This window comes from Chelonus insularis, unplaced genomic scaffold, assembly GCF_013357705.1.
Source record: "Chelonus insularis isolate UGA/USDA-ARS -01 unplaced genomic scaffold, ASM1335770v1 contig_116_pilon, whole genome shotgun sequence".
In the NCBI taxonomy this organism is placed as follows: Eukaryota; Metazoa; Arthropoda; class Insecta; order Hymenoptera; family Braconidae; genus Chelonus; species Chelonus insularis.
The window spans coordinates 1198009-1219927 of NW_023276357.1; the positions used below are offsets into that span (position 1 = coordinate 1198009).

At 27.8% G+C, this 21919-nt stretch overlaps 4 protein-coding genes across 11 annotated transcripts; 2 read left to right on the forward strand and 2 right to left on the reverse strand.

Annotated features, from left to right (window-relative positions):
* Positions 1–3840: 3840 nt before the first annotated feature.
* On the reverse strand, positions 3841–7254 carry LOC118063901 (G protein-activated inward rectifier potassium channel 3-like). Of its 2 annotated transcripts, none has more exons than XM_035078156.1 (3): positions 6994–7254; positions 4560–5589; positions 3841–4257 (listed from the first exon to the last, which is right to left on the reverse strand). In XM_035078156.1, the coding sequence occupies exons 1-3, from the start codon at positions 7218–7220 to the stop codon at positions 4177–4179; spliced, it is 1338 nt and encodes a 445-aa protein (XP_034934047.1). In that variant the 5' UTR covers positions 7221–7254; the 3' UTR covers positions 3841–4176. The 2 variants fall into 2 exon arrangements, with proteins under 2 accessions (XP_034934047.1, XP_034934039.1); XM_035078148.1 differs by having other exon boundaries at positions 4532–5589.
* Positions 7255–7319: 65 nt separating this feature from the next.
* Irk1 (Inwardly rectifying potassium channel 1) lies at positions 7320–15831 on the forward strand. 7 transcript variants are annotated; one of them, XM_035078074.1, is made up of 12 exons: positions 10676–10704; positions 11292–11410; positions 12296–12339; positions 12399–12513; positions 12652–12881; positions 12993–13266; positions 13714–13906; positions 13975–14196; positions 14535–14758; positions 14840–15150; positions 15358–15504; positions 15588–15831. In XM_035078074.1, the coding sequence occupies exons 5-11, from the start codon at positions 12709–12711 to the stop codon at positions 15386–15388; spliced, it is 1428 nt and encodes a 475-aa protein (XP_034933965.1). In that variant the 5' UTR covers positions 10676–10704; positions 11292–11410; positions 12296–12339; positions 12399–12513; positions 12652–12708; the 3' UTR covers positions 15389–15504; positions 15588–15831. The 7 variants fall into 7 exon arrangements, with proteins under 7 accessions (XP_034933975.1, XP_034933965.1, XP_034933932.1 ...); XM_035078084.1 differs by lacking the exons at positions 10676–10704; positions 11292–11410; positions 12296–12339 and adding an exon at positions 7320–7437; XM_035078041.1 differs by lacking the exons at positions 10676–10704; positions 11292–11410; positions 12296–12339 and adding an exon at positions 11507–12013.
* A 323-nt stretch (positions 15832–16154) lies between these two features.
* LOC118063888 (uncharacterized) lies at positions 16155–18534 on the reverse strand. The gene is made up of 2 exons (XM_035078105.1): positions 18189–18534; positions 16155–17996 (listed from the first exon to the last, which is right to left on the reverse strand). The coding sequence occupies exon 2, from the start codon at positions 17976–17978 to the stop codon at positions 16434–16436; it is 1545 nt and encodes a 514-aa protein (XP_034933996.1). The 5' UTR covers positions 17979–17996; positions 18189–18534; the 3' UTR covers positions 16155–16433.
* Positions 18535–18629: 95 nt separating this feature from the next.
* On the forward strand, positions 18630–20669 carry Polr3C (RNA polymerase III subunit C). The gene is made up of 8 exons (XM_035078133.1): positions 18630–18776; positions 18849–18967; positions 19041–19165; positions 19241–19478; positions 19548–19756; positions 19823–19976; positions 20051–20411; positions 20483–20669. Exons 1-8 carry the CDS (start codon positions 18630–18632, stop codon positions 20615–20617), a joined length of 1488 nt encoding a protein of 495 aa, XP_034934024.1. The 3' UTR covers positions 20618–20669.
* The last annotated feature ends 1250 nt before the right edge of the window (positions 20670–21919 follow it).

Here is a 21919-nt window from a genome sequence, read left to right on the forward strand (position 1 = left end):
GCAGGCGGGTGTACCCGGCTTATAGCTTACTTACAGACCCTCTTTATGCCTCACTACACCTGACTGCTTTAGTATAGCTACTGAAAACAGACAGCTGTTTATGCGGGTGGAAATACTCTAAAGAAGCATTCAATAAATCTTTATCATTATGTATCGATGTAATCACAAATTTATCGAAAGTTGTGTTGTTAATACAAGACACTGCAGGGTTAATTAGTTATCTGTTTTCCAAAATTAATTTATAGAATAAATATTCAGTGGTGATGGACCAACTCTTTGGATCATTTTTCAAGAAATATTATTGATTAAGAAATAATAGAAGCTAAATCAGTGAATATTCACTGATTCACAGTCGTTTTTACTGATTCAATTCAAGTGCATACACTGAAAAAAAAATGTTCATTTAATCAATAATAATAATTTAAAATATTTTATTACATTTAATGAAATTTATCTTGATATTTTTCTAGGTCTTCGTCTCAAGACAATACAAGTGATATTAAATTAATTCTTACTTTCTGCAACCATTTCAAATTTTGATTTTAATAGTTAAAAAAAAGATTACTTGTTCACAGTTAATTTTGTTTCAATATATATTCATCAAAGATATCATTGATCATCAAAACCTATATGGTACTTAATTAAAAATAAGACAATTTTATTATTGTTAGACAATCATTAGTTGAATCTCTTTGAAAACGAGCTCAATTGAATTGATTGCTAATAAGTATAAAATCTGAAATAAACAATGAATGAAAATGAAGAAATGACTCTTGATTTCGATAAATATCATGATTAATTGATTAATTATCAAGTCATTTTATTGACAAGAAACGAAAGTGGTTTCGAGTAAATTAAAAGGAAATAGCACTTTTGTCCTGAAACCAGTAAGCTAAGAAATTTACGATCCAATCAGTGGTGGGAAGTGTTTACGAGAAAACCGTTCAAGACTGATGATATTGGTGCACGTGGTTAATAATTTTAAAGTAGCAGTATTTTTTCATCTATCTTTCCTATTTCAGAATTATGTTATCTATCGACTCAATCATCTTTAAAAATAACATTTTATTTATTAAGCAGTGTATCATAAATAATGAATACTAAAAAAAATAATTATTATTACAGTGTACCTAAATAGCAAAAAAAATATTCATCTTCATTTATTTTGGAGAATATAAATTAAAGCTTAATAAAAAAAAATGAAGTGAATAAAGCTCACCTTCAAAATGACTTCCAATTCTTATTTCAATCAATTTAACTATTAGAGTAATTGAAGAGAAGTAATAATAAATAAGATAGTCAATTTTTAATTAATTGACTAATGAAGAATTAATTTAATTAATTGAATAAGATTGACTAGGTTTTTTTGATCATAAAAATTGAGATTATTTGAATACGAGACAAGTAGATTGGTCTTTAGTGTTGAAGGGTACCAAACAGGAAGTTGGTAACTCAATCAAGTCACACCCAGCTTTTTTTAGAGTTTAATTAATACCAATAGATAAAAAGATAATAATTTAATGGAACCAGTTGTGACTGATAAAAAGTTTCCAACATTTCTCGTTGTAACTTAAATGTATCTATATCTCCGGAAGTCATGGAATCGTCTTCTTCTTCTTCAAAGAAAGAAGAAAAAAATTAGTGGTAATTGTAACCTTTAATATTATTTACTAACTTATAAATTGTCGTTTTACATTGAATTGTTTCGAAAATCACACGACTTCATAAAACTTCTAGAAATGTTTCAAGTTCTATTGGCAGATACGAAAAGTCCTAGCAATCGCACCTATGCAATACCACAACGAAAAACCTTTCGTGTGCCCCAGGCTTTAAGGGTATAGAGGGTAGATAACGTGCAGAGCGTTAGTAAGGGTTGGGATCGTACGTGATCTTTCAGTGCGACTTGATTGGCCCAACATCAGAAGTAAAACTATTGTCACGGTGATACGTCTTGGAAGTACAGAAGATATAGACTAAACATTTAAAACTTTGTTCAATTGGCAATGATAAAAAGACAAGTTGATGAACACAAGATAAAAACTGAAGTTTCGCCCCTAAACTGTAATCTGCCCACGTGCTTCGCGTTATTTGAAAGTTTGCTTTGCCAATATATAGATAGAAAAAAAGAAGAGACTTTTCTTGTTCTCAAAGCTACTGGAAGATCAGTAAATTATTTAAAAGTCACTGAAATAAGATAGAAAATTTTATCATATCTTTTGAATCACAAGTTTTGTTTACAATTCATCAAGAGGTCAGATCTCAAATCTAATATTTTGATATTTAACAAAAAAAAATAATAAATTAATTAAATAATTATAATTTACCATCATCGTTGGAAAGATTTCCCGAATTACTTGAATAATATCTGTTTTATTACATTCATATACATGTTCTGTCTATCTCTATATCGGAAATTACCTGTCATATATCTAATAGATGGAATACATAAAAATCTATGCTCTTGAAAAGAATTATATATGTATATAACATATGTGGACTGATTTCCTAAAATTTATATCTCACATCTTTTGGCACATATGAAAAAGTCTTCTCAAACATTTTTTGTTCTCGAAATAAATATAAATATAGATATGGAAGTGAATAGTCATCAAACATCAAACTTCATTAAAATTGATATTATTTTATATTTGTAATGAATACCAATTATACTTAAGCTTCAGCAAATCCAATTTGCGGCCCGAGTTTCAAGTAGTCGTCAAGTTCGAATGGAACCTTTTCTAAACAAGCGTGCTCTAGTACTACACTCACTATAGAATAACGAGACGGTGCTGTACTAGTGTCTACTTTAACTTTATACTTTTATATTTTTGAATCCATTTTTTTTCATTCTCGTTTTCATGTATCCACATCAAATCATTTACTCAAATCAAATAAAATCATCCATCTTGGCATTGATATAATATTTTTTAACATTAAAAATTTCACATTATTTAATTTATATCATACCATTAAATATTACTCTAGTTTACCGATAAATATTAGCAATAATTAATGACAAAATATTAGTGACTAACAAATATCTACCCAGCTAATAGATCTAGGTCATACAGATCTATTAAATTATGAAAAGTTTTTGAAAAGAGTTAATTCTATTGGAGTAAATGTTTCAGTCATTTGCAGATGATATTGAATTAATACTTATTCAACATAACAGCCTAATGAGTCTCCTGTGGTATTGTAAATAAAACTAAAAGTGTGATAAATTGGATTAGATACTTGTTGTGAAACATCAGATCATTGCAGTTGGCTCTATTACCACTAGAAAATTTTTTATTTCTTTGGTGCTATAAAGCAGCACTTTCATTTAATTTTTTCCTTAATTTTAGGTCTGTGTACAGTATTTTTTGTTTGAACAAATTTTATCTAATTTTACTCTTTGGATTATATACATATAATCAAAATCAAAGTGAAGATATTAAATCAAGGATTTGATTTCTGGTTTGTAAAATATTCTTGGCATAGCTTTCTTCAATATTACTGATGAAAAAGGTATGTATCAATATATACTAATTATTGAAAAAAAAATTAAATTATCTAGTTTTTAGAAATATAGAGATGTCAGAATTTATAAATATTGTCGTGGAAATATTCGTAATTTACAAACCATTCTTGATTACAATCAATTTAAAAGAAATGCTAGCTATTCGTAAGAGAGTTTACTGATTTACCAAACAGAGAATTCTACAATTTCAAAAGTCGGTATAATATCATATGCAAATGAAAGTCTATACTAGACTATTTAAATAAGAAGAGAATTTGAAACCAACTGTGATATTTCAAATGCTAATACATAATCTATAATGATAAGATATAAATTTATAAATCTTGTTCAATAATTTATTGCTTATCAAATGAATATATTGGCATAAGTTTCTTAAATATTCTCATTTCTATTGGTCTATTACAATACGTTGACTTGTTGCTACAATTATATAATACTATTTAATTATAATGACTCAGGAATATACCATTACAATCATCAACTTCAACACAAATTTACAACTCTGCTCCATTTTATGAATAATTTCTCTTTGACTTAGTTTGACGATGATTTCAATCAAATTCTAACTACAAGTCCAATACAGATGGTATTTACTATCTCCATGTCCTTCAAAACACTCTTGGACATTATTATTATATCCGTGTTTTAACAATCTAAGAAACTATTGTTTCTGCCAACATCACTTCCACATGTACATTTCTCAGATGCTTCCTGTATTTTGTTTGAATCACAACCTGAAATAATTGAAACAGGTTTAAAGGAATGAAGTATTGAAGTCGAAGTAAATATAATTTACTATCAACTCAATAGTATCTTGAGTTTTGAAAATTAATATTTTCAAAACTCCTCAGAGTATATAAGTAAAATTTCAAAAATTCAGGTACGTAAAAATTTCAAAATGATTAAAAAATTAGTTCATTGATTGAAATTAAAGTTAAATTTTCAGATAAAAATTTCTATAAATATTTTTATCAGAAAAGAACATGAATAAATTTTGAAAAACTTTACCTATACCATGACGTAAATCATCTTGAACCTTATAAAATTCAGCAAGTTCCCGACCGGAACATAGTGGAGTATCAACTTGAGATGTAGAATTAAACAGTGAGTGATCTACTTCATAACCTTGCCTTTCTTTTGAGTATGAAACCATGGGTTCGAAACGATGTCCCCAAAGAATTTCTTGTGGTAAATAACTTGATCTCGCCTGAGTCGTTTGACCAGTTGATTCAATAGTGCCTTCCAAAATAACCACAACTTCGAAACGCTCAGTTAGCATATCTTCAGCAGTCATATTATAAAATGGAGATTCAGCATTTACTCTGTGAATAATAGTCATTGGCCAGATGAAGAAAATATTTCCATTATATCCATCAGTTCCAACTTGTAGTTCTTGTTGATTATGAGCAAGAATTTCACCTTCCTTGGTTGTTTTAGATCGGATCAACTGAGCTCTTACGTTTGCTCCAATAATATGAGACTTTCTCATATCAGCTACCCGGAACATCAAACACAATTCACCATCTCTTTGACAAATGACAGCATTTCTTGAAAATAACAATGTTTGAGTACGTTGTTTCGGTCTGCTCATCTTAGCAAAAACAATTCCAACCATGAAAGCTTGAATCATAACTCCAGCAATACTTTGAATGCACATGACAAATATCGCTTCAGGACATTCCTCTGTAGTTGATCGACTACCATATCCAATCGTATGTTGTGTTTCGATTGAAAAAAGAAAACAGCTTGTGAATGAAAAAATATTATAAATACATGGAGTCCAATGATTTTCAGCTTGAAATGGAGGTAAATGTTTTTCATCAAAATCACCATGAGTGAATGCTATGAGCCACCATATTATTGCAAATCCCAACCAGGACAGTACGAAACTTAATGTAAAACACAATAAAGTCCAACGCCATTGTGTGTCTACTAGAGTGGTAAAGATGTCTTGGAGAAATCGAAGAGATCTTCGTGAGATACGAGATTGAAGGATGTTACATTCACCATTTTTTAGAACCACTCGTCTACGAATTTTTCGGATGGGACCAGACCTAGAGCGATTCCTGCAATATTAATTTACAGAATATTAATTAAGGAAGTTGATGGCTTTAGTAAAAATAATGAAATGTCAATGGTGAAAAATAAATTTTAAGTTTTGATTATAAATAATTATTACCTTCTAACATTATTATTCTCACATTTACTTAATTTTTCTATGAGCGATGGTTCAAATTGAATAAAAATTTGCTTATCACAGTTCACATTTAAATGTTGATTTTTTAGAAACTTATTTTTTTCAAATTTTATAACTTCTTTCACCATTATTATTATGAAACAAAAACAAATGTGATGTTTTTGAAGAAATTTTGTCAATGTCAATGAATGAATACTCTGTTAAATGATCTTAAGGTGAGAAATGAGTGTTCAAATAAAAAAGAATCTCATGCATCGATATCAACTATTGATATAAAATCTTATCATGAAATCGATTGCATTGAGAATCGATATAAGTAAATGTAATTAATTATTATGTATATTTATATTTGTATTATAAATGTGTTAAGAGTAAGAGTAGAGTGATTGTTAAGTATAAATTTAGATATGAATAAATTCGGAGATCTTTTGATATTTTAATTATTTTCTAAATTATTATCTTATCATAGATTATGGTAATGATTATTACTGCTATGTTAAAACTTTATAATAGAATATTTTGAAGTTTATTTTTCTTTTGGTGTCGAGTTACAACAGAATATCGTTGGAATAAAATGTTCTTGAAACTTCTTTTTATGTAGCAATAGTATTTAGCATACTACAAGTATCGCCTCAATGGTGTAATATTTTATTTCGTGATTTTGTTAACAACGTTAAGATTATCATATTTTTATTTAATAATTTATACAAGATTTATTAATACTGAATATGAAGTTTTAATAAATCCCTTCTTCGATGCAGGTGTAGAACTGGAGGCTCAGTTGGAGATGCCCTGTTTTGTTCATACATCTTAATCATACTTTCTCCAAAAGTTAATATTATTTCGCAGGTGTAAATTTAGAAAGGTGACAGTCTTTATCTCTCAGACAAAGACAACACTATTCTACGTACACACAATTCTTTCTTTTACTGGAGAAGCTTTTAATTTTTACCGGGGCCATGCAGTGATGCGAGACCATACACGCGAACCTATGAAAATTCACCTAGTAACCCATGAGGATTGTAAATCCACCTATGGGACTCAACTATTAATCTTTAAGAATGTGGACAGACAAATACTATAACTGGGTCCAATTGCTTTCATTGGTATTTGTTTAAAAATAATTAGTTATAATTATTTACATATTAAATCAATATTTTAACTATGATACTTTTATATTTATAGAACATTAAAATTGATGAATTAGGATTCAAAATTGATTGATTTATTTAAATGATAAAAAAAAAATTTGATAAATGAATGATTTATTTACCTGTAAGAATCCTGTCGAGCAATACCCCCAATACTACTACTCTGCGTGCTCACTCTAATTAGAGTAATATTTCTCGGAATGCCAGCAATATTAATATTATTTTTTTGCCCAAGCAAAGGTGACTCAGCACGTAGTAAATGCTCATCTTGATGTAGTTTTGATTCTAACCCTTGATCGGTATCATCTTCGTTGCCTGGTAGTTGAAAGAGTTTTCGTGGTTCTTCCATGATGATGGATGTCCGTGAGATTATTTATCGTTGAATTATGGATACAATGTATCGAATCCAAAGAATAAAAATCGTCGATACAATCATCTCCGAAACATTTCATTTCATTCTTCAAAGGAATGGAATGGAGTCAACGAAACTTTTTTTTTTCTATTTCGCAACTTTCATTATCGACAAATCATTGAAATAGATGTAAATCTGCAGCAAAATGATTATGGTAAGCAATAATTATTATGTCCAGTAAATAAAACTTGTGTTAATGCATTTGAGTATGGTTGAATGAATTTTTTAATTATTGAATCAGTAAAATTCATTGTAAATTAATGATTATTTTCTAATAGTTTGTTGCAAGTCTTGCTACTGATGAAATTAGCACATGCAGAAAAAAATTTTCTCTGTACAAAAAATATTAATCTGATCAATAAAAATTTAAAATATTCTATTGCTAATATTTAAAATTTTGATATTATAAGTTAAAAAAATATTACTTGTTCATTTTAAATTTAAATAAATATATGAAATGGAGATTTTAATTCAGGGCCAATCATATTATATATCAGCTTGATACTTGCATCAAGTCTTCTGACAAAATACTGATTCAATTATGATGTAGATTTATTTTACTTTAATTACACTACTAATCCAAATATTTAGAAACTAAACATTTGAAGTGTTTACCATGTTAAACACTATAAACAAATAATAGTAATTCTAAACATTTCTTGGTGTTTACTAAAATGCTATGGTTTGTTTATGGTGTTCGACATTCCAAACACTCAAATATTTAATTATTAAATAATTAAAATGTTTTATTACAAAGCATTTGATTTGTTAATTCACGTCAAAATATTTGTTTTCATAAAAAGATTTTTAATAAAAAAAAATTTTCATTAATGTTTGCAACTTTTTTTACATTTAAATGTTATTTTTTGAATAGAATTATTGACAATGCGTTAAAAATAGTATTTGCCATAAACAATAATCTTCTAGTGTGTTATTCATTTCCAAAAGCACGATTTTATGTCCACTCGAAGGTTTTTGTTTTATTGTTATATTTAAATTTTTTTTCTCATAATTACTCTGTTATGTAAATATTAATTACACTATAGATATTCATACGTAAGATATCTACCTCATGTTATTATACGTAATGTATGAACTTCATTAACATAATCGTAATAATTTTTGTCAATACAATGTATTTCTATTTCCATCAGTTTTACTTTTAACCAGCATAATCTTCATAATGACATTCATATATAATTTAACTTGCTTAGTAAGTAATATTAATTTTCATCAATTATTAAAAATTATCGTTGACAATAATATATCTTCGTGACACCATATGAATAAAATGAATGTAGGTCAACATGCGATCGGATGTTGGTTTGTTCAGTCCCCTCTGTAATTATCTATTATTTCCAATAATGAATTATCAACTTTATTTGTATCGTGTAAAATGTAAAAGAATTAACTTTGAATAAGTACTAAATCATCATCATCATCATCATCAAGAGTTAGTTTGATCTAGATATTCACTTTTCAAGTCGATTGACACTTGTACACACTTACCTTTATCACTTTTAAAAGCAATATGTGTAAATAGATTATTTTTGCATTTACTTGTTTATTTTATTTTTCCTTCAATTATTGAAGAATAAAATTTTTTTCATAAAAATAATATTTAAAAATATTTATCCAGAATAAATAGATATAAATGTTGGAAAATATTTTGGAAATATCCACACTTTTGTAATACTTTGACATATTATTATAAAACAGTTTCATACACTTACAGGTATCTTTACAAATCCAAACATTGTATTGTCGAGCACTTTTAACAAATTGTTTACTACTTGAAGATATGTAGAATTAATAAATATAATTTTTTTTTAACATTATATTAACAAGTTCTTTATTTAATTAACACTTTTTATAAAATAATAACAGCTATAGGAAGATGCATACCGGTTAGTAGAATCGTCTAGTCTTTTAATGATGTTAACGTACATTCTATACTCGCCTTTATCCCCTCTTTTTCGACTTCATCACACTCTTTTTTTCTCAACTCCTCCCATCTTTCTTTCAAAATCTACACGTCTCGATACATTATCAAGAGTCTCCACTCTATCACCGTGATAGATGTAGGTGAAACAAAGGTGTTGTCATCAACGTATGTCATCAGGTGCTGTTCCAATACAAAACTATCAATGATATGAAATTTATGAACAAGGATTTCAATTGTAACAATCCGTAACATCTCTTTAAGTTATTATTAATAATAAACTTAACAATAATATTTGTTTCGTCCCAATAATTAACCTGTTTCCAATCTATAATCTTGATTTTTTGGAACTATCAAATTATCACAACGTTTCGGTATCAATAAATATCATCTTCAGCTGACTACAAATAATATGTAGCATTTTCTGAATAAGTAATTGTTGTATAAAATGATAATAGCAATTGGATATACTTTGCATGTAATGCATAATTGAAAATTTGATTTTTTAATTTAAGTTTATTTTTAATTGATGCTATTAACTGCAAGTTATATAGTTTTAATAGAAATGGTTAAAAAATAAATAAAAGTAGCTTAAAACAATGGAGGAAATTTCATTAAAAAAATCCAAGCTTTAAAATGCATGTCATGCACTTCATTGATATCTTGTGTATCTTACATATACACTGACTTTAACATAAAATATATAAATATTATGATTTAAATTGTTTATTTTAATTGTAAAGGAATTTTTTTTAATGCTAAAAACAACAATTATATAAATACAATGACTTTATTATTTTAAATGTAAAATCATCAATTATTGCTCCAATTCAATTGAATTTATAATTAAAATTATTATTATTATTATTATTATTATTATTAATAATAATAAAAGAGGTGTGAAAAATTAATAAATAAATTTAACATTACAAATGATGTCAAAAGTTCATTAAAAGTGTCCTCGATTCATTAAATCTCATCTCTTATCATAATATTTGTTAAGTGATACTTTTAACAGCAAAGTGAATTTTTTTGGATTCAACAAAAGAATAAATTATCATTACACAAATTACTCTTCATTGAAGATAATAATGACGTGGAATTATAAAATAAAAGAGACAATATGTAATGTTGGATACTTTTAATAAATTACAATAGGTATATTCAAGCTTTTAGAAATATAGTCACATGTATGTGAGGATTAAAATAGTATTAAAAGAAAAATAATCTTTTTTTTTGTAGCTGACACAACTTGATAACTAGTTAGACTAGTTTTGCGTGGTATTATACGTCATGTAAAAGAACAAACGGAAACCAAAGAATAGTTCAAGTTGCTGAGATTAAACAATTGTCTGGTGTGATAATAAGAATACTTCCCGCCACTTACTCCATCCTGTTACCTAATATAACTTACCGAGCTTCGATTTATTCATTAAAACTATTAAAATAATGGCGCTGAAAGAGCTTATTTGAAAACCAGTTTGATATTTAAGATATTTACATTTATTCCTACATTTTTAACTTCATCATTATCATTAATTAAAATAATAAAATTTTATTTGAAAATATTAAATTATTTTGTAACAAATAAAGCTCAATCATTCCAATGCAAACGTTATTTAACAATTTTTTATATTAAATTTTATTATATAATAATACGAATGTGCATACTTAATTAATTTATACAAAATGTCCATGGTTTTGTTGGAAGAATTAAAATTTTTATCATACTTTTACACCTCAAATCCTTTTAATCTTTTCAAAAGATTACTGTATGTACAACTTTTGTTTGATAAATAAGAACTATAATCTTGTTTCATATAAACAATGATTACTAAAATCCCCATATTAATTAATTATTATTTTTTTTTCATTTTTTCTAAAGATAGATAGCTTCCATTAACATATTGAAATAAATTGTAGGTCAATGTTTGTGCTTAATTTAGCATAATATTAGTCGTCATCAGAATCATTCAAAATAAAATAATAACTCAAATTTAAATAAACGTCATCATTATTAACAAACATAAATTGATACTGAATATTTTTAAAAAATTTTATTACAGATAATCATTCAAGATTTTTTGATAACTGTTATGCATCATAAGCAATACAACAGTAGTAATGACTGAGATAAATTTAGTCTCAAAGAAATATATAAAGCAACATGAGTAATACCAATCGTGTATGTACGATACATGTATTAATATTTTCTTCAATATTAAAAAAAAATGATTTTTTAATGCTAAGAATATCAATTAAATTTAGATATCGGCTCATCTTCTTTGAATAGTTTTCTGTAGAGAGTTATAGAATAGCCATTCTGTTAAAATGAGCTATCCTAAAATTAGAAGCATGAAACTCTACTGACACTTCTCTATCTTACTCTTTCGCTGTTTTACATACACAACCAAGTGATCTACTTTAGTTCGACTAATATTTAGAAGGTTGAATCAGTACAATTATACAATATTTAATAAGCAAGATCAACCTTAGTCTGTGCAGTAATTAGTGTAAAAGATGCATTGTGAAGGTTGAATAATAGTGAAAAGAAAGAACATTTTAATTGGAAAAGCATTTATAATCATCAATATCTATCAGAAATATCGTGAAATAACATGGAGCTGACACGTGCTGTCGAAGGTACATCAGCTCCATGCTTAGAACGTCTACATGTCAGTGATGGAATAGCTTTATCAGGTCTTCGTAGAGCTATTTCTCAAGTTTCTATGCTAGTTGGGAAAGCGACGAATTCAGGAGAATCTTCTTGGCGTGAAGAATGTCTGAAGTACATATTTTCGTCATTTAGATTAATATTTTCTGAATTAAGTCTGCTTTTAGCATTTGCTTCATGTTTGTTTCTCAATCAGATGATTAATGGATCATCACATGATCTTTTTTTGAAATATTTTGATACATGAAGTAAAGATAATACTATTATTTTATTTTATATAACAGATATTTTCCATTCATTTGCTAAGTCTAACATTGTTATCAAGACAGCTTTTCGAGTTTTTTTTTAGTAAATATGGCTTTTTATATTTTAAGTTTCAATATGATTATTATTTAGGAAAACTTGTGAAGTGAAGTTTTCTTGATTCATTAAAACAATTTGTGAGTAATTGACATTCGTTACTTTTTTCATTAATTTTATCGGAGTTATTTGATTTTAGATACCGTCAAACGAGGTTTAGTTCTAAGAGAGTACGAAAAAGAGTGGTTTTTAAACATGGTGATTGTAATATTGTTCAAGGATATGTAGCTAAAAGACGTCGTAAATATCTTCAGGTAATATCTTGTTAATTAAAAAATCTTTATCAAGTTCATTCATTTTCTAGAATTTTTTCAAAAATATTATTATGTTTATTTATGTCACCTAATAAATAAGTTCAATATAAGTAATAAAACATTATTTACCTTTCTTAGGACATTTTTACAACGTTGGTAGATGCCCAATGGCGATGGACATTGCTTGTATTTTCTATGAATTTTTTATTATCTTGGCTTGGCTTTGCTATGATCTGGTGGCTTATAGTATATTCTCATGGTGATCTTTACAGAGAAGATAATAATGACACTTTTACCCCTTGTGTAGAAGATATTCATGGATTTACCAGTTGTTTTTTATTCTCAGTTGAAACTCAACATACTATTGGGTACGCTAATAGCCAAAGTACAAATTTATTTGTCAACTTTTAATAATAGCAAAACATAATAATTAATTTAGATAATATCATTTATTTATTTATTTATTACTTATGCATTAGTTATGGTTCCAAACATACCACAGAGGAATGTCCTGAGGCTATTTTTGTTATGTGTATACAATCTATGACTGGTGTAATACTCCAAGCGTTTATGGTTGGCATTGTGTTTGCAAAACTTTCCAGACCAAAAAAAAGAACCCAAACATTATTATTTTCTCGTAATGCAGTAATTTGTCAAAGGGATGGACAATCATGTTTGATGTTTCGGGTTGGTGACATGAGAAAGAGTCACATTATTGAGGCTCATGTTCGAGCACAAATGATTAAACGCAAGGTTAGTTTTGATTTAGAAATGAATATATTTGAAGTGTGTGTAGTAAACATATTTATAGATGTTCCATGTTTAACCCCGTAAACAAACTATAGATTTTAATACACCTTGAAGTGTGTTAAAAATGACGACAAAACTCTATAATGTATACATAGTAATTCAACATTGAACACACGCAAGATGTGTTATTTTGACACTCAAGATTTGCAGTATATATTGAAATTTTCAAAGGGGTTTTTATATCCCGGCTTCTTCTTCATCTTGAATAAAATATAATTTTATTGTAGAACAAATCATGATCTACTATTAAAAAGAAAGCTCTTCATTAAAATAATTATTTTTTAAATAATATTTCTGGTTTTCTTCAATAAAAAACAGCTATCTTCTGACTTATTATTTAATAATGTTTAAAAATAATTATTGTTATTGAAATAATCAATTGCATTGTAGGTTACTAAAGAAGGAGAAGTGTTACCTTTTTTCCAAACCGAGCTTAAAGTAGGAGGTGATGGTGAAGAAGATAAAATATTTTTTATCTGGCCAACAACTATTGTTCATAAGATTGATCAGTGTTCTCCTCTGTATCATTTATCTGCTAGTGATATGCTACGAGAACGATTTGAGATCATCGTCATTCTAGAAGGTTTGAACAATTTATTTTTATTCAAAAATGTATATTTCTTTATTTTTTATCTAAAAAATTCTATTCAGGTGTTATTGAATCAACGGGAATGACAACACAAGCACGAAGCTCTTATTTACCTTCTGAAATTTTATGGGGTCATAGGTTCGAGAGTGTCATTACGTTTAGAAAAGAAACTGGTGAATATGAGGTAAATTATACTCTTTTCAATAATACTTACGAAGTCGACACACCTTTATGTTCGGCGGCTCAACTTGATGAGCTCAAAGCTTTACAACGTGCAAAAGGAGGTACATTTGATTCAGAACAAATTATTAAAGAGATTTTTTTATCAATAATAAAAAATAGTAAATTATTGGATGAAATAAATATTACATCTTTGACTTCATATTTTTATTTATCATAATTTGATTTTATTTTATAACAAATATTTTGCATTATCAATAAAAGAATTTCTTTAAGACATAAATATTTTAGTGAAACACAATAATCTTGTCTAGCAAAATGTTAAGACTCAAATCTATAATGTCTTGCAAAATAAAATATTGTCTTAATAATTTGTTAGTTTGGATACACTTTATAAATAATTCTCTATTGAACTAGAGGTGCTAAAACCTTTGATTTTCAGAACGAACAAGTACAACATCATTCCCCAACTATGGAAACAGTTCTAGTAGTTCATTAAAGACAACTTCCGATTCAGGGTCAGAATCTTCGAAAAGTGGTCTTAGGATGTACGTTCCACCAACACCTGTACCAATTTCTGTCATGATTACTGGTCCTGACGAAAATTCTAGCAGTATTAGTTTGTCAGCAATACCGAAATCTACAACATTCGTAACGCTAAATGAGGTACTTATTTCATGTTTATTTGATACTAAAGGTTGCCATGATGATGCAATGTATTTTGAACTCATTTCGCTAATACTAAAGGGAATCACTGATTATCAAGGATTTCATACAAGTATAGATAATAATCAGCATGAAAATGAGAAAAAAGCTATATTGGAAAATGTTGAAAATATTATGTATGATCAGAAAAATTTGGAGGATTTAAATAATCAACAAGTTCGTGAAAATGTATCCAATCCAAGTGTTTTGGTAGAATTAGATGCTCATCAAATTCATTTGGATGATCTAAATATAAAAGATATAAGTAATTCTTCATCAAATTCTGTTGTAGGACAACATTTATTAATCAATAGTTTAGATAATTCTCCAAAGCAAATGCATCAAGATGCCAGGTATGTTAAATATATTTTTTAAATTTTTTATATCAAATTGAAATTATGTGAATTCAAGAAAACATTTATTAACATACAACTCAATATTGACTACATAAATTTTTTCCTTTTCTTTTAAAACTTAATGGATTTAAATGGACTATTCAAACAACATGATAGAAAATTTGAATATGTCAAAAAATTATTATTATTATCCATAAATTGCAGATTTTATAATTTACAAAAGAGGTATGATTGATTCACACATTGAGATAGACTATTAAAAATGCTTCATTACCATACATTTGTTACCTCTTGTGGAGATTAATGATTCATAATAGTGAAAAAAATTCCAATATTTATTATTATTGACGTGTAAGTTCCTTTTATCAATCTATTGATATTTGAAATTTCTTAATTAGTATAGAGATTTATTAATGTTTATTATTTTCTTGCAGGTTTGTAAAATTCATAATTCATCTAATCGATGGATTGTTCTTGCATTAAAGAGATAAATACTCATTTTTAATATTAATTATTATTATCTTATTAAAACTATATTTTCAAGATCAATGGAAAAAGATATTTAGAATTAATTTTGGAATTAACAAAAATTATATTGTTAAATAAAGAGACATTGAATATTTGTAACAAAAGGATATTTGGAAAAAGTCAAACATTGATAAACAACAGCATATATTTTCCAATGATTTATGGTGAATTTGTTTCGTTTAACTATATTTATATAAACAAAATTAACATTACTGATAAAAAATGAAAATTTTTGTATGAATACAACTAAAAATAAATCAAAAATTTACTAGCAATATCATACGTAAGGAAAAATAAATTTAATATTTTGAAATAAAATTTTTGTTTCATGATTTATCATTAAACCGTCGAATATAATTTTATGATGAAAATGAAATTAAAATTACCATTTAGTAATTATTTTTTTTATTCTTTTTCAATCAAAAATACAAATATATTGAATTATCACATATGTGATGAATAATTGGCACATGAGGTAGAAGTTACAATTTTATATGGAATTAAATTGAAAATCATATATGATTTATATAAAAAAAAGATAAAAAATTATTTTATAATCTGAAAAGTAGTACCAAAGTTTTTACACAATATAAAAGTAAAAAAAAAATTAGTTGAACCATTGTATTACATTCAATGAGCATTACCATCTTTTGTTCATTAATTGTTTTGCTTTAACTTTACTGAATTTATTAACTAATTTACATCGCTTTTACTTCAAAAAATATTCAAAAAGAACAATATTATAATCTAAACTACTTTGAAGATGTAGCATTTTCTGGAGGCCATAAATTGTGAAGTTCTTCAGCTACATCAAGTTGTTCTCCTTCTATTATTCCTTTCCATTCAATAACTTTTTTTTTGAAATCATCTTTTTCTTTATCACTTATAAGTACTCTCTCTATGAACTGATTTAAAAATGCATACTGATTATTTGAGATTAATCTCATATATCCCCTTTTTCCAGATTCTATGAGTTGATTTCTGAGATCTGGTATTGTTGGATCATTAAATATCAAATTAATACTTTCTAAGTCCTGTACTGCTAGTAATTCGTTTACAAGACCACTTATACCAGAATATATCATCTTTCGTTTAGTAGTAACTAGAAGATGACTCCAGACTGTTTGTAATATACTAGAGTAAGTGGTATTTTTTATATTACAGCCTTTCTTGTGTTCATGAGACATTTTCCTTGAAGATTCAAATAACATTATACTAAGTGTGAGACTATTAGTCTTTACATATGGCAACATATCGTTTAATACTGGTATGAAAAGTTCTTGCCATGGCCACACAAACAACAACATTACTAGAATTTTAGATTTTACATCTTCATTCATAATGTCAAAATCATCAACGTTTTCCAGTGATAATTCTTGATTGAAAAGAAATTCCTTTTGATCTTTATTCATCTGGTTTATTAAAAATAAACAGATCTCTGCATACCTCTCTTTCTTGTGATTCTTTATTTTTTTATTCTCAATTTCATAATCATCGTAACACATCATAGCCATGCGAGTACAGTCTATAATACAAGCATTTCTTTCTCTTTCATTTATCTTCCCCCAAAAATATTTAGCTGCAATATGATCACCTTCATGTACTGACATCCACAACATATTTTCTTCTGGAGAATGATCAATGCGATATGAAAAATCATATTCGTACGTAAGTGGTTCTTTTAACATATAGAATGTATCGAAATAGAATTTCAATAAAGGCAGATTACCATCTCTCCAATGTCTCCAATATACCCATATATGTCGATCAACATTCGTAAATATGTCCTCATCACATTGTTTTTTCGAATCTTCTGACATTTGTTCCCACAAATCATCGATATGTTCCTCCAATGCATAATAACATGCAATACAATACATTATTTTAGGAAAACGATTTGGATTATTTGACAAATATGATTCGAATATTTTAACTTCATCAATAGTACCATAAGGTGTCCAGTATATTTCATCTAAATAATCTTTCACTTCTTCTATTTTAAACGGGAATTGATTCTCGATTTCAATAAGGACATACCAATTGTATAATTTTTCTCCTAATTTCCTGACAAAATACATCAGTTCATTCTCTAAAGTTGGAGGTAATACATGTTGATTTAATTCTTTGACTAGGTTGATAATTTGTCGCCATTTTCTTTCAACTCCGGCTTTTGTCAATCTTCCATCGAGATTAGCAAGCTGTCTGATTTTACGTTTAACTTCATTCTTTTTCAGGAGTGATATTGCAACAGATAATGTTGCTTTTTGCTGTAGATTAAATTGAAAATCATAAGGCATCTTGATGTTGATATTCGTCTAAAAAATATATATATATTCCATTATTAAATGAAAGAATATTACAATATTAATTAATTCATCAGTATATGCTATTGATTAACTTAAATATTTTTTTCATTTCAAATGTAAATCAGATAAGTTAGTAGTTTTTATGCTAACTTTTTAATTTGATAGTATACAAAAATAATTGAAACACAAAAATAAACTTACAACTAGTATTATGAATTCAATAACTACTAATAATTATACAACAATGAATTGTTTGGACAAAGCAAATCAATGCAAAATGAGCCCTAGGCAATGCCTACATGATCGAGTCGATTGTTTAGGCGGGACCGGCAAGGCTGATTTTGTTTACATCATGAAGGTTAGAAAAAGTTACATGCTGAAATGATAAAATGGCCACTGACTACAGAGAGAAGACTGAGAGTGTCCACTCTATGAAAATTTGTAACATCAAAACATCGCCATCTGAATCTAAAATGAATGTGAGGAACTAAAATATGTACAAAAGGTATCTTTATGGAGTAGACCCTCTCTAGCATTGATTATTACTGGTTTGAGGTTAGAAACACTTCTCCAATGTTGATCAACAAGTAATTATTTATCAGTTTGTAGGATTTGTAGATATTTAATTTATATATAAAAAAAATGTCCTATCTATGTGGAAAATTGTGTTCAACTATTTTATTAGAACATTTTGGACCAATTGTTCAAAAAGTTGGAGATTGTTTATTTCAAAATGATTCACAAACTTTATTTTTTATTCGTAGACATACATCTCTTCCAATGGAGAAGGTAATGAACTTATCTAAAAGCTTTCACAAAATTTTAATAAATATTATAAAAACTTATTTTTTATATTTCCAGATAAAAGAATCACTCTGTGTTTTAATTAAATTTGGACTGGTGACATTTGATCAGCAAGGAAAACTTTTTTGGTATAAAATACATTCTGAAAAGATCATTACAATGTTGCGTTACTCTAGGTAATTATCAATTCAATTAAAGTAATTATAAATTTGTATCTCTAATTATTTTAATTGACTTTACATGTTTCAGATTTATGTTTTTTATAAAAAAGTGTAGTGGAGATGAATGTGAAATAATATTCGAGGAAATATTAAAACAAGGAAATGAAACTGCATCTCAAGTAATTATCAAGACTTATCAAAAGATAGCACAAGGTATGAAAATGAAAGAATAAAAATAAATGTAAAAGCTTATTAGATACTCATAAAATAAATTTATCAATTTTACAGTTAGTCAAGAACCATCTGTCGAGAATTTAGTAAATAAATTTCAATTATTAGTTAAAAATCAATTTCTAATACGAAATATTAACGATAAACCTGAAAAATCAATTAATAGCTGTGAGTTTGATATGCCGAAATTAAATATAAGTTCAATCATAAAAAAAATTCAAGGAATTGAAGCAGATCCTGGTGACAGTAAGATTTATTGGAAAGTCAACTTTGACAGATTAATACAAGACTTAAGGTATGTAAAACAAATATAGACAAATTATTGCAACTATTTCACATAACTTATCCTGAAATCTATTTGTAGGGATGAGATTGTGGTGAGTGCAGTAGAAAGGATGATTGATAATCATGCTAGTGAATTGATGCGTCAACTTATTTATTTAATGTATACCCGAACAGCTTCTTGGGTAGACACATCGAATCCTATTCCTTACCATGAAATCAAAGATAAAGTTAAAAATTTAAATGCTCCAGAACTCTATGATTACTTGGATCAATACTTGCAACTTCTAGGTAAGAATTTATCAATTCATTATATTTGTTAATATTGATATTGAATTAATAAAATGAATATTCTAGTGGACGATCCCAGAAGATTCGTTAAACGAGTTGGAGACTCAGGTGGTGGTCAATTCTGTGTTGATATGAAAGAAGCTTTTGCTCAACTGGCTTGGGCTACAATAGAAAATATTGTACTTGAACGATTTGGATCTAAAGCAGCAAGAATTTTTCGGTATTATTACAATTTAATTAACATGATTTATAGTTGTTAATATTAATAATTGAAGTTAATGTTTTTTTCAACAGATTAGTTCGCAGTGAAAAATTTATTGAACAACAACATATACATGAATTAATTATGTTTCCTGTAAAGGAAGCTAAGGATCTGACTTATGCGCTTTTGGAAAAGAATTATTTAAAAATGCAAGAAATCAAAAAAATGAATGCATCTGCTGCACCATCGAAAATATTTTATTTATTTCACATTGATATTAATCAAGTGGTTCGTATGGAAATTGAACATTGTTATCATGCACTTTACAATACCATACAAAGGCGGAATCATGAAATTTCCAGCAACAAGCGTATGATGGATAAAAATATTAGATTGCAAACTCTTATTAGTAATTTAAAAGAACATGGTGCTCCTGAAGATCAAATAGAACAGGTAGAAAACAAAATTTACATTTTTGTTAATAATATTTTTGCAAAAACTTAATGGAGATTTTTTGTTTTTAGATGGAAAAGCTTATTACTCCATCGGAACAAACACAATTAGACAAAGTACAGAAAACAATTAAAACTCTAGGAGGAGCTGAACTCTACATTGAAGATACTTTATTTTTATTAACAATGTACTTGCGGTATCATTAATATTAATATAATGATAATAAATAAAACAAAAATAATTTTCATATTTTCAAAATACGAGGTTTTTTGTGGCGCCCTCTGTTCAAAACATAATTTACAAAACTTAGGTAATTTACGAACAACAAAAAATCTTCTTACCGACTGAGCAATCAATCAAACATTTCGTTTTGCACAAGCAGGAAAGAGAGACCAGTATAGAAGTTTTCATGTAGGAGCTAAACACATGCAGTCCGCATTCATGAAAATAACCGCAAGATGGCACGCCAACCGGGCATCTCACAATAGCTATAATCAAGACACTAGGGTAGCAATGGACCGGAAATGGCTATAATTCTAGCATAAATTATGCTCGGATCATAATTTTAACTAGTGCATTCGAAAGCTCTCGATCTCAGGAATCCATCGATATGCTTGTGGTCCACGTTCCTCTTATAGATCCTGAGATATCGGCCAAAAACGAAGCTATGCTCCGATAAAACATAAAAAAAACTTTAAACGCTCATAACTCGAAAACTAAGCGAGATACGGCATTTTTGACGGGGTTATCCTATAGGGGGAGCCCAATTTATTACTCTGGTCCAGATCTTTCATATGAGTCCTCGTTCAACCCCGTAGCATTATATGCTTCGAAGTTATGCATTTTTTTATGTTTTGCAGTTTTTCGAGAATATCTCGTAATCTATCTAACCAAATTTAATCGACAGCCAGTGTTTGGAACCCATCTCGTCCCCGTCTTCCCAGTGACATCCTTAATTTTATGATCCAAGCATAAATACGCTTTTTAGCTATTTTTGAGGTTAGAAATAGAAATTCTCGGATTTTGATAATTGGGGGTTATTTTGGACGATTCGATGCTCTAAAATTCGACTTTAAATAACAAATTAATTTCAACGACCTCGAGACCGGAAATGGCTATAATTCTAGCATAAATTATGCTCGGATCATAATTTTAACTAGTGCATTCGAAAGCTCTCGATCTCAGGAATCCATCGATATGCTTGTGGTCCACGTTCCTCTTATAGATCCTGAGATATCGGCCAAAAACGAAGCTATGCTCCGATAAAACATAAAAAAAACTTTAAACGCTCATAACTCGAAAACTAAGCGAGATACGGCATTTTTGACGGGGTTATCCTATAGGGGGAGCCCAATTTATTACTCTGGTCCAGATCTTTCATATGAGTCCTCGTTCAACCCCGTAGCATTATATGCTTAGAAGTTATGCATTTTTTTATGTTTTGCAGTTTTTCGAGAATATCTCGTAATCTATCTAACCAAATTTAATCGACAGCCAGTGTTTGGAAC